The following is a 12,738-nucleotide window of genomic DNA, read 5'->3' as shown; positions in this document are numbered from 1 at the left end:
TGGAGTGTCTCTGCCAGCTGGGAGGGATATCTGCCTGCAAGGCTTTTGAGAGCTGCGCACCTTGAAAATCCCGAAGGAACTGCACAAATTTGAAAGCTCTGCTCATAAGTCCGCCCTCTCCAGCTCTTTGCATGGAGAGCTGAAGGCAGGAACCCTCCCAGCCACGGAAAATAAATAAATCACACGCGCCATCTCCCGGCCACCGAGCCGGGACCCAAACCTGCCCTGAGCAGGACCTGCTTCTGCACACTTGGTTCCTTCCCCTATTTTAGATCAAGATCCCGTCCTTTTCCCACTTAGTCACTTGGCACAGCGCTGCCGCAGCTGAGCACATCTACCGTTGGCAGCTACATCAAGGGACACCGGGAAGATGCTGCATCCCGGGGGCTGGTCGGCTCCTGCTCTCCGGTTTGTGGAGTCCATCCTATGAACCGGGTGGTCCAGCCCCTGGTGCAAGGGCAGGCGGACTCCTGAGCATATCAGCGCTGAACTGGCCTCACTGATGGGGAGGTAGACCCAGGCTGGTGTGGACTGCTCTTAGGGAAGCCTCCCAAGTCCGTGTGACATCTCTCCGGCAGCTACAGAAGGTCAGCAGCCTCTGGGTTCCAATGAGCTGCGAGGAGGACTTGTCTGGGAATGAGGGATGCTCGTCCTGTCCCGGGGAAAAGGTGCTTTGCTCACTGAGATCAGCCAGCCTGCCGCATCCAGAGCCGCCACCTCTTCCCGGGAAGGGCAAGCCTGGAAAGGAAGGAGGGAAAATGAGGAAAAACAACAACTGGGATCTCTTCCTGGGGCAAAGGATGCAGCTTTTCCCGGGGCTCATGTAACAGAGGCTAGATGGATGCCAAGCCCTGGGAGGAGGCGGGTGTTTGCAAGGATTTGCTGGGTTTGGAGAAGCAGGTTCTCCTGCGAGGTCTGAGTGGGCCAAGCCCCACGTCCCACCAGCGAGCCGGTGCCAGCGCTCCCTGAGCTGGCGTCAGCACCAAGAGAGGAGACCCTGGGACTACCAAAACATTCTGGGTTTATGAAGGTTGGAGGTTACTGCACCCTCTCAGTCTCAGGAAAGGGGAGAATTTAACCTCTTTTATCCTGGCTGTTGCATCTTCGTCAGCATCTTCTTTCTACTGCCATAACATTGGGGATTACAGAGTGAGGAGTGCGATTCCTGCCCAGGCTGGTGGTCTGCCAGCAGATTTCCCTGTGAAGATCAATATTAAACAGGATTTGTACATGAGCTAAGCAAATGTCTCAATGGGACATTAACCCCAAGACACAAAAGCAAGTAAATGACAAGAAATTGAATTTTTTTTTAATTACACACGCGCGTTTCTAATCGGGACCTCCTTCTAGTATCGCCAACATCAGCAGGGCTAAAGGCATTTTTTAGTGGGCAAAATTGGAGATAAGACAACTATTAATCTCTAATTGCCACACAGAAAAACAGAGTTGCCAAACTGACTAAACAGGAGCAGGAACCAAGAGCACCAGGTTTCCAGCGCAGAGGCAGCGTGCGCTCGCTAGCTCTGTGCCCGGGAGCCACGGCACCTGCGATGCGTTCCCCGAGCTGCTGAGGTCCCTGGACTCTGTGTGCTGTACAAACGCTGGCCAGTCAAACCGTCAGCTAAAATGAAAACCCAACAACTTAAGGACTCATCGGGCTGAACGAAGAGCTGGCTCGCAGCGGTGCTTGCGGGTGACGAGCGGCGGCTCCAAGCCTTTCTCCGTGCTCTGAGCTTGGCACAGACACAAGCCTGGAGTGAAGGGATCCAAACATCTCACAGAAGGGCTGATTTTCTCATGTTAAAGTGCTTATCTCAAAGCAGTCCAGCCCAACACTTTTTCAGTGACATCCCACAACCGGTGGAGGCCGGTACTGATCCAAAGCCCCACACCTATAAAATACTCCCCTGCTCCCCGAGCTTTCCAGTGGGTATCCATCGGGGCCCTGATCGTTTCCCATTACAAATTCAGGTTGGATCAGCACCCCATCCCCCCACGCAGTGAGCCAAATTTGGCCTCTGTTTAAAGCTCCCATGGCATGTTGAGGAGGAAGGAAGGCTTTTTCTGTAATGCTTTTTCTGTAGGAAAAAGCTGCTGCAAGCGACCTTGCAGCTCCTAAAGGAGAAGGCCAGAAACTCAAAAGGAGAGGGAAATCCCTTCTCTGCCTTGCTTTGCAATGGGAAGACAGAACAAGGGCTGGTAAGGCAGCTGGGATGGATCCTTTCTGCCTACCTCCCCTCACCCAGCACAGTGGGTCACCCAGCACAGTGGGTCACCCAGCACGGTGGGTCACCAGCATGGTGGGTCACCAGCATGGTGGGTCACCCAGCACCATGGGTCACCAGCACAGTGGGTCACCCAGCACGGTGGGTCACCCAGCACCACGGGTCACCCAGCACGCCGCCCCACGTGACAGGGTTGATATCTGAGATTTCAGTAGCTGCTGTTAGAGGAACCGGAGCAGAGTTACAGGGACTATTTTTTTGTGCTGTAATTTAACGCCACGGAGTAACCTAACCTGGAGGGAGCCACGACTCGAGGCTTGCCGAGCATCCTTGACCTCACAGCTGTGTTTTCTCCGCAGCGTTTTGCAGGCGTATAGAGATGCAATGGAGGTAGAGTCCAGCACGTACACCGACTTTATTTCCTGCGATCGGGCTGGTCGGAGGAACGCTGTCCACGACATCCAACGAGATGCAACCACCATCAGCATGCGCAAGCTGACCGAGGACCTAGGTGACCTCGCCGTTGAAGGAGCAGGTGAGCTGCCGCAGACACCAGTAAGCCCAGCTCCTGGCACCCAGGCTGGAAGGGCAAGGCACGAATTGGCAGCGCAGCTGACCCATGCTGTCTCTGGGAGCATCACACATGCTCAGGAGGAACATCTCATTCCTCGCTGCAGTCAGTGCCTTCATGCTCGGTGGGTACTCAGCTAGTGGGAGACTCCCCAGGCCGAGGGGCTCTTGCAGTGAACGGGATGGTCCCGGGGTTCCCGGCACACGAGCCCTGCACGCTCCAGCCAAGGCCCTTTGCTTGGCTGGTTTGTAGAGGCACCGGTGCTTAAACAAGACATGGACTGACCAAGAGCCTTCCCAGGGCAAATTACACATCAGGTATACCTTAGGCTTTATAAAAATCAAGTGTGGGGCAGGTTGTGGTTTGCTTTTTCTTCGTTGGTTGGTTTTGTTTTTTTTTTAAAAATCAGCCTTCAAATAGTTCCACAGTTTTTTGAATAACAACAGAAACAATTTTAAACACCACCAGCCATCTCTAAATGTTCCCCCGTAGCCCAAACATGGCAGCAGTATCACCCTGCTCGATACATGCCGACCAGCTGACTACAACCAGCGTAAATCCTCCGTTCAGAGCCCAAGCAAACCAGCCAGTCTGATTTCACTAACAAGCCACAAAACATACAGCATCACTGCAGGAGATGATAAACTCATTTTTTGCTCTTTCTCTTTTACTCCTCCAACCTACAACCTGTAACTATAAAAATACTTTAAAACACATTACCCCAACGTGTCCATACTAGCACACGTCCATCCACCCGTCCATAAGAAGCACTAATTAGAGCTCTTCCAACAGAGAGCAACTCAGTTAGCTGCCCGGCTGTGGGGCAGACATTCCTGGAGCAGTTGCCATTACAGGTTAGACGAGGAGAGCACATCCCTGCCCCGAGGCTCCCTCCCAGCATCACCAAACATGTTGAGAAGCGTTTGTACTCCAGGAACATGAAGGGAGGACCCAATACTCTTAAGCCAAATGTCTGGCCACAGGAGGGTAGCGAGAGCTCTTCAGGTGGCAATGTGAATAAAATCAGCTATAGCAGTTTACTGATCGCTTGTGTCCTCAGCAGAGTGTAACCGTGCTTTCTTCCCAATCCTTCCTTCTGCAGAAAGCCAAAGAGATGCCACTTCTTCTGAGAACGACCCTGGAGCAAGACCAAAGGGGCAAGAAAACAGCCCCTCCCCATGACAGCGTATAGGGGGTGGGATGGGCAGGAGGAGGGCCTTGCTGTGAACATTAAACAAGAATTTGCTGTTGAATCCGCGGACAAAAGCCCACCTGGAACAGCAAGTTGTCTGTCAAATGCCTCTGCTGCAACCATTTTTGTTTAGAGAGCCACAAGATGCTGTGCAAGGACTGGCACCTCCAAAAGACTTCTGCTCCCATCCCTAACGATTTAGGGCAACACTGCCGTGGTTGTAGTGATATGAGCCATTCTCAAGATGCCTTAGCTGCGATTTTCCCCTAGGGGAAAAAACGATTTCAATAATAATAGACACATCAGACTTTCCTGTCCAAGGTACCTCCCTCCTTTGCAAATTTAGACTATTATTTATTCTGTTTCCATAGATTAGAAATTTAGATTACTGGTTTTTCTAAGCCTCACCCTCATCTGCATCTTAGACCTGACCTGGCCTCTGGACTGTCCGTGCGGCCCCTCGTCAGGGTGGGCAGTGGGGAAGGAGCCGGCCAGTCCCGCTGCCTTCATGTCAAGCACCACTCACCTGTGCTGCTGCCGCTTAGCATCAGGAAAGGACCAAAGCACAGCTCTGTGGGGACGAGCTCCACCTACAGACCCAGCAGCACCAGCCGCAGGCATCTTTTTCTTCGGGTTTTAGCATTTTAAGATACTGTTAAGGGGAGGGGAGAAACATTTTGCTGGTTTGACTGTTGAAATTCAGGCTTAACTTTGCAAGCTGTTAGCTGAGATGATCTCTGGCAGGATCTCACACCATTCTCTCTTTTAGGAGACATGTTTTGTGTTAAAGATGGTTTGATAAAACTATATAAGCTGTTGGAATAAATAACACAGCCTTCAAGTACTGAAGGTGTTTTTCTCTGCCTGGATGTTTCTTCTTCCTCTGTTTTGCCTTGTAGCTGGTTGAGCTGCAGGGTGGTTACACCAGCTTCCCCTAACAGAGAGATACGGAGCTGTATTACAGGTCCCTTCCATCTGGGTCTGTGAAACCCCACGGGTTTGCAGCACCCAGGTGGAAGCAGATGTAGCTGGGCACAGAAAATGCTAAAAGTCTGCCCCTGCTTTTCCGGGTTTGCTGCCAGGCAGTGATTTTCCCATGGGTGTTTCATACCCTGGAGGTATTTAAAAGACGTGTAGATGTGGTGCTTAGGGACATGGTTTAGTGGGGCACTTGGCAGTGCTAGGTTAAGGGTTGGACTCGATGAGCTTAGAGGTCTTTTCCAATCTAAACGATTCTATGATTCTATGATCCCCCTGTGGGAGCACGGCTCCCCTCCACATTGCTACCCCAGAAGTCAAGCACAAGGCTGGCTTGGGACTGGGTGGAGTGGCCCAGACACCAGCAGAAGAGGTGCCGGTGGGAAGAGGCATCTTCCCTCTGCAGCTGCGAGGACATCGCTGGCGTTTCACCCAGCCCGGGCAGAGCCGATCCTGCCGGAGCTGCGGGAAGCAGCTACAGCCCGGCTGGGATCAATGGCTGGGGCAGGGACAAGGCAGAGCTGGCCTAAGAAATACTCTCCACTGGTGACACAAGGACAAGGACAAGCATCACCCTGACAGCCTAGGGAAGAACTCTATGTTACGAGTTTGAGATTTATCAGCGAAAACAAGACCATAAATAAGCAGAGAAGCGGCTGCCAGACAGAGGGACAATTGTCTGTGGGCCTCTGGGAAGCGATGGGGGCCGGGACAGAGATGTCCATGGCTCCAGCCCCCCCAGGAAACAAGGATTTGGCAGCCAGGTAGCAGCTGCATCTGCTCCTTTGGCAGCTGCAAACCAGCTCGGCTCCCGGAGCTGCCTGGATACTATTGCAGCTCTGTGCCCGGACGGCGGCCAAGAGCCTGCTCCCGTTTCCCCGTGCTCGGGAGCAAAACAGCAGGTAGCTCCTGGGCTTGGCTGACCACACAGTTGGGTTTTTAAGTCCCATTTCCAGCTCTCCTCACTGCCACTGAACAGTATTTTTGGCTCATGCTAACACACACAAAGCAAGCCGAAAGGCAATGCAGAGGGACTGTGCACCACGCAAGACCTCCAGCAGTCAAACACGGGCTAATCTTAGGCCTCCCTGGTCAGAAAATATCTGTTCCAGAATTATATTTAGGCAGATGATTAGGGATCCGTTGGCCAGCTACCCTCAGAGGACAGGCGAGAGGCATCAGGTTCCCCCTGCAAGTGAAAGAGCCAGGTCAGCTGCCGTCGCCGATTGTGCTGAAAGACCTGGCTTAATCCAGCCACATCCTGACTTACAAAGCTGCTGAGCACACGGATGCCCCGAGCCCTTCATTTCAGTCGAACATACGGGCATGCCGAAACTCTAACTGAGCACTAAATGATCAGAAAGTCTTTCAGCAAACGCTCCCTTGCCTGAGCTGACAGTGCAGTCCAGCAGCCAGGCAGCCCAGGCTGCACCGCTTCTGGCTCTTAGCATCAACTGACTGTGCAAAACTCAGGAGACGGGGAAAAAAAAGTATTGTAAACTATTTTTGATACATGCTTGAAAAAAGTGAGAGTACACAGTGACGGTGCTGCCGCTTCTAGCGGTGAGATATGTGTCCCTTTGGTTACCGAAGGGAAAAGGACACGTGAGGTTGGAACAACCTGCGTCCACAAATCCAACTTGCCTGTCTAGCAAGGGAGCGGGGGTACCTTCCCTCTGGCTTGCCCTGCGTTAACTTTCCAAGTGCTCCGGCCCAGCAACAGGAGAAGGCAGGAATTGGGCTGCCCCATCACACCTACCGATTAACCCTCGTGCTCTAGCAGGGCTACGATGGCTCACGTTGTGGACCACGGACCACGGTTCCTAACAGTCTCCCTTGAACAGAAAGGCAAGAGGATTAATCTTTTAATATAAATTTGTTATTTTATTAAACAGGATTAACAATCAACTGTTCAGAATCCAAACAAGCAATTCTTCTTCAGAAACAATTTTTGCAGAAAAATTACCCAAAAAAGCCTGGTTCTTACTGCAACCATGTTCTTAAAAGTGATGCTTTATCATTTGCTTTATAAAAGTAAGAAATTCACTCTCTCATATCCATCTATCTAGCTATATATATATATAGGTCTATATATGCACCATGTACTTCAGAGATGAATGTTTTACTCTGAAGACAAATACGGAAGCCCAGAAAGAATGGAAATACTCCCAGCATGCAGTCGCTGGCTGAGACTGGACCAGTCTCACACACTGTCCATGGTAATGGTAACCACAGCCCCTTGTCCAAGGCAACTTTTTGGTACAGTATCTTTGGAGTAAGCATCTTGGCAGACACCTGGGATGCTAAAGCACACCACACACTCACGTAAGAAAATGATGGTCTCCTCTCTGGATGCATGGCTCTATTGCATATTAAGTAAAAATACTATATTGCACCAAAATCGCTTAGGAATTTTGGTGAATATTTCTGTATAAATTCTCCACCAAACTGAAGATCTGACTTCTAGCCAGTGTTGTGGTTGAGTGAGAGAAGCAATTCAGATGGGACCTGAGTCAACATGTGACATTGGGCCCTAGCTTATTAATTTACTTATTCAGTTTTAATAGTGCCTAAGGATTACATCAAGTCAGGAAGAGGGCAGAATGGTTAAAACAGGCAATCAATCAATCATGTTTTTTCCAAGTCCTAAACAAAGATAGAGGAAGAGCAAATTGCACTTCACAGGAATTCTCCAGGATGAGTACAAAACTGAGAAAAGTCCCAGAAGGCAGATTTTGGCTCAAAATGGTAAAAATATGTTCCAACTTCCTATGCATGTGTGAGCATGGCCATGGCCAGCTGTGAGCACAGCTGGAGCCTGAGCCCAAGGTGTGCGTTTCTGCGGCAGTGACATTGGGAGGCCCCATACACAGGAGCCCTTATCCAAGAAAGGATGCCAAAAAAATTGCTGTGTTTTTTTTTTTTTTTCAATGCCCTTCAGACCTGTGCACGGGCAAGTGCACCAGCTTCCAGCTTGTTCTTGTTCCAGTCTTGTTAGTACAAGACTAACCCTGGGTAAATACAGCTGTGACCAAACCTTCCTACCCACACAGATGGGAATAAAGCCTCTGTTTCTGACGTGCCTGCTCACTCCCTGTCAGCACTAACACACCCTTCTCCTAGAAAGGTGAAGATTAACCCAGGCCACAGTCACAGTTAAAGGTGGTTATTTCTGCACTGCAGACCAGGGCTAGGCAGGTCAGTGGGGCAGGACAGATAAAGCAGGGGAAGAGGAAAGAAAAAAGCAGGGGAGGTTCTTCTGTTTGCGTTTGCAATACAGAAAGACTGGCAGATGGAGAAGGGAGTCAGGCCAGGAGGCAGTTTCAGTCTGCTTGCACAACAGCAAGATAGGAAGCTGGATATCCATTTGGGAGAGAGTTTGTGGGGGTATAGGTAGGTGGATGTGATAGCCTGATTCTGCTTAGCACTGTAAGGGTTAACACAGGGGTGCCAGTAATAGAAACCAACTCCGGCACCTTCTCCCGGTGCTCCCACTAGCACAGAGAGTCAAGCACGCATGAAGAAGGGCCACCGCTCCACGCTGGCTCACAGGGATGGGTCACGATGCGTTGGGGACCATCCCATAGGCTTCATACAGCGTGTCCAGCAGTTCCTGCTTTTCCTTCTCAGGTAAGAAGCTGGACTGAGCTGCGTTGATGTTCTGGGGAGGCAGAGGGGGAACACAAGGGAGACATTAAGACACGTCAGACACGAACACGTGGTTGTGCGCATCCCAACATCTGGCTCTGAGCAGCCGCAGGCGAGGGAGAGCATAAAGTTTCCACTCCAGGATTCATTTCCACAGCCTCATTTTACAGGGCAACTTCTCTGCCTATCACTAGCCACAGTCCCAAGAGGAACGAGGCAGGCACAAGTAAAGGTCTTTAAATACTTTGGAGTTTTTAGGATGTGCACTTTAGATCTGCTCCTACACTCCCAGCTCCTCTTTGGACCAGAGCCTCTCCCAGCACAGCGGTGGTGGCAGCCTGATGTGCCGCTGCTGGGACACAGCCGTGCAATGCAACCTGCTTGTATGTCTTGTGCTGGGACCTTTCTTTTACTACACAGGAACAACCTGGCTTTTGCAAGAGCAGGAGAAGACAGCTGGCAGCAGAACAGCTGTGGATCCAGGACCCCAGAGCTCAGGGCTGTCCTTCTTCCCTCTTCCAGACCCAGACAGTGATGTCTGTAGGAGAACAGGACTTGTTCCTCCAGCCAGAGCTGAGAGCAGGACTGACGCTCTCTTGTGAAGTGCATCCTGCACTTCCCGATCCACGCAAGTATCTTGGGAGACACGTAGGTGAAAGTGCTGGGCGTGACTCTAAACGCAAACCAGGAAAGCTTCCCCTGGTAACCAGGTTAGTCAAACTGTTATCCTGTCTTTCTGTCTTGAGTAAGTAATTAGAAAATCAAGGATGTAATCAAGATACAGAAATGACTGCGTGCGCCAAAACCGAAGCCAGCAGTCACTTTGTTGCCAGCTCAGTTGTTGCATACTCAGGTTATACATGCAAAAACTGCAAGCACTTTCGTACCTGCTGAATCTTGCTAATTTCTGGGCCAGGCCTTGAAATAACCTACCTGCAATTCCAAATCCAGAAAAAAAAGCAACAGGCATCTTCCTTCCTTACTGCTAAGACCTGCTGTGAGGACGTCCGTGGACAATTCCCACTCTGACCTGTTACCCATAAAGCCCAAAGCAGTCAGCCCAAGCGATGAAGCCCCTGCAGAGCCCACCTCGGCTCTCCACGCCCCGCAGCGCTCCCAGCACCTCCCTCCAGCCAGCTCAGCAGCCACCCTCAGCCTCCTGCCTACAAGGTCAGTGCAAGATTCTCTGATTTCCATTAAGAACTCTCCAGCTTACAAAGAAAAGTAGTGAGGTGGGTGTTGGTCTCTTCTCCCAAGTAACTAGCAATAGGATGGGAGGAAACAGCCTCAAGTTGCACCAAGGGAGGTTTAGATTGGACATGAGGAAAAATTTCTTTACTGAAGGAGTGGTTAAACATTGGAACAGGCTGCCCAGGGAAGTCGTTGAGTCCCCATCCCTGGAAGTATTTAAAAGACGTGTAGATGAGGCGCTTAGGGACATGGTTTAGTGGTAGACTTGGCAGTGCCAGGTTAACAGCTAGACTTGATGATCTTAGAGGTCTTTTCCAACCTAAACAATTCTATGATTCTAAAACCAGCAGGTTGTTCTGGGCTGCACCAGGACATCTGCAGAGCATCCAGCCAAGGCCGACTTACCACTCTCTTGAACTCCTCTTCAGTGAAGCCCATGTAGTCCTTCACTATGCTGTAATCCTTGTCAATATTGGAGTTAAAGATGAGGGGGTCATCCGTGTTTATAGAATAGTTAGCGCGATCCTTCCTAAATCTGTAAAGAAAGGAGGTTGAACCGGTGGGTAAAAACACCGGCTATGGCACTGGTCATGCACTTCTCAGGGCAAAAGCAAAGACCTCGCAGCTGTCCCTGCAGCTGGCATTGCTGGACACGAACACAGGGCTCGGCTTGTCTCACCACTGCTCTGCACCCGTCTGCTTCTCCAGTGGAGAGAGGAGCAGAGCATCGGGGTGTCTCTTGCTTAGAGGTTCAGCGACCTCAGCTCTCACCCACAAACTACGGCCAACAGCCGGTGTGCAGCATCTCGTGCCCCACAGCTCAGAGCAGGGGCAGGAGGGGCAGGACAGCCTCCCCGAGGGACGCCCGCACCCCCTCCACCTGCACTGGGCCTCTCTGCGCTAAAGAGCAAGGAGGTACCACATTTGCCTAAGCAGTTAGATGTGCGTTAGCTTTGTAAAGCAGCTATAGTCAACCCAAATCTTGGTTATTTAAGATTGCACTTAATTGAGAAGTCTTACTGTGCTACGGGGTGTTTCCCGAAGTCCGGAAGACATGCTCCAGTAAGATAACTGGACCAAGGGCAGACCTGTTTGGGGGAGTTAAACACGAAAACCAGAATCAGCCACGCAGGTCTGAACCACAGCTGTGTACGCAGATAGCTGCGCACGCTGGTAAAGCCAGATACAGGTTTAGAGCTCTGTTCACAGCTACCCCTCAGCGCTGCTCCGATGGAGCGGTGCACATCCCAGGACACGGATGCGAAGAGCCTACAGCCCGCTATTTCTACAGCGGCAGGAGCCCGGGGGTCCATGGCCAGTCAGCCACCAGCCATGTGTCAACCACAGCTAAGAAACCGCTGGCATTAAGTATATACCTATATATTCCTTCTGTTAGTTGGATACACCCATTCTGGGGAAAAGCCAAGGAAACCTGCCTATGCACAGTAACTCCCAGGCACTTCCACCCTGCACCCAGACAGGCTCCGGTACAGCAGCCCGCTTTGCAGGAGGAGAAGCCTACAGGCTTGAGGTATCTAAATTAGTGAATAAGCTGCCCAAAATTTATCCTCGGCCAGAACAGGATCCATCTCTCTCTGCTGCACACCTCCTGCAAGCTGCTGTGCTCGCAGCAAAGGTCCCAGCAAACAGCCAGCTGTCACCACCATTTTTGCTGTGGAGCTTTAGCCATCCAGGTTCAACGGCAATGCCACCATACACGTGGTCAGCACTCGGGTGTCAGGTCGTGTCCCTGGCTGTAGCACAGCCCAAGCGAGGGCTGATTTTCCAATCAGACAGCAGCTACCTGGCTGTCACCCTCCCACCACACATCCTTACCTCAAAATGCATCTTTGCTCTCAACAGCTCCTTGTAGAGCTCGGGGTCCTCCAGGACGTGGTAGCCGTGGCCAATGCGCTCAGCCTTCAGGAGATAAACTGCCTAGAGAGCACAGGAAAACCACGTACAGCCTCCGAGCACCAGCTCGGCTCCTGTCTGCCCAGAGCTCCCTGCCCACCATGGGTGCAGCCCACGCCACTCCGGGGAGATCCTTCTCTGAGCCGCCGGGGCCAGATGTCTGCCTGGGTCCCCGATGTTTGCTCTGCTATGCATATGGAGAGGACCCGGGCTCCTCTCTCCCCGGTGCAGAGGACGCAGCGGCACTTCCCACCCCTGCCCCGAGCTCCTCGTACCTGGCGGGCGGGCCGGCCTCCCCAGCATGGACAGTACGATGAATCCCGCATCTTTCAGCTTCCTGCAAAGCAAGGGAGGACATGCTCCTGTCCCATCACCCGTAGCAAGGTCAGCAAACCCCTGGGCTGGCACCGCTCTCGGGGGCACAGCAAGCAACAGGGCTCTGTGGGAAGAGCCCCCAAACCATAAGCCCTGCACCCCAAGAGTTGCATGCTCTCTGCTGTAGCACAGGCTGCGAGAGAAGAGCTCGGTGATGCCAGAAGCAGAGAAACTTAGAAAGCCTGGTTACCTTCCCCTGGAGCCCAGCCCAGGTCTTTTAATACCGGGTGAGCTCACCGCTGTCTCCTCTCCAGACAGCAGCAAGCTCGAAGCTCGCCTTCCTCCACCCACTTGCCCTTCTGCATGAACCTTGCAGCAATTCCTGTCTTTGAAACTTAGACCTTTTTGTCCAGCTGCAGCCAAGTGGAAGAATTTAAAAGCCCCCAGCGCAGAGATGAAGCACCCCAGGGCAGACACCGAGCACCTCCCTCCCTGGCTGGGGACGGAGCAGCCCAGGCAGGAGGACCCTGCAGGTGCAGCTTTGGGGGCATTTCGAGATGCTCTCCGTGGCCATTCCGAAAAATCCCTTGCCAGGGCAGCCACAGACCACTTGGGCTTTGGGAAGCCCCGCAGCCTCGAGGGAAGCCTGGCTCCTGCCTTGCTGGAGAAGAGCCACCCAGCCGGCGGCGGCAGGCAGGCTGCCA

The 12,738-nt window shown here is 52.0% G+C and overlaps 2 protein-coding genes across 3 annotated transcripts in view; one reads left to right on the top strand and one right to left on the bottom strand.

The window, feature by feature from the left end:
* The first annotated feature begins 2,587 nt into the window (after positions 1 to 2,587).
* On the top strand, positions 2,588 to 4,832 carry PKIG (protein kinase (cAMP-dependent, catalytic) inhibitor gamma). Of its 2 annotated transcripts, XR_683556.1 has the most exons (3): positions 2,610 to 2,760; positions 3,899 to 4,302; positions 4,545 to 4,823. XR_683556.1 is itself a non-coding variant. In XM_009581877.1 (2 exons), the coding sequence occupies exons 1-2, from the start codon at positions 2,610 to 2,612 to the stop codon at positions 3,976 to 3,978; spliced, it is 231 nt and encodes a 76-aa protein (XP_009580172.1). In that variant the 5' UTR covers positions 2,588 to 2,609; the 3' UTR covers positions 3,979 to 4,832. The 2 variants fall into 2 exon arrangements, 1 of the variants encoding a protein (XP_009580172.1); XM_009581877.1 differs by having other exon boundaries at positions 2,588 to 2,760; positions 3,899 to 4,832.
* A 3,693-nt stretch (positions 4,833 to 8,525) lies between these two features.
* Positions 8,526 to 12,738, bottom strand: part of ADA (adenosine deaminase) — a gene marked incomplete at its 5' end in the record, with an annotated part of 13,105 nt that continues 8,892 nt past the window's right edge. Inside the window, 5 exons of the mRNA XM_009581878.1 lie at positions 8,526 to 8,627; positions 10,211 to 10,340; positions 10,826 to 10,893; positions 11,642 to 11,743; positions 11,973 to 12,056. Of these exons, the coding sequence (XP_009580173.1) occupies positions 8,526 to 8,627; positions 10,211 to 10,340; positions 10,826 to 10,893; positions 11,642 to 11,743; positions 11,973 to 12,056 (486 nt within the window). The remainder of the gene's footprint in view (positions 8,628 to 10,210; positions 10,341 to 10,825; positions 10,894 to 11,641; positions 11,744 to 11,972; positions 12,057 to 12,738) is intronic.

Source organism: Fulmarus glacialis, unplaced genomic scaffold (genome assembly GCF_000690835.1).
Source record: "Fulmarus glacialis isolate BGI_N327 unplaced genomic scaffold, ASM69083v1 scaffold5447, whole genome shotgun sequence".
Taxonomy (NCBI): domain Eukaryota; kingdom Metazoa; phylum Chordata; class Aves; order Procellariiformes; family Procellariidae; genus Fulmarus; species Fulmarus glacialis.
This window is presented reverse-complemented; position numbering and strand designations above follow the sequence as displayed.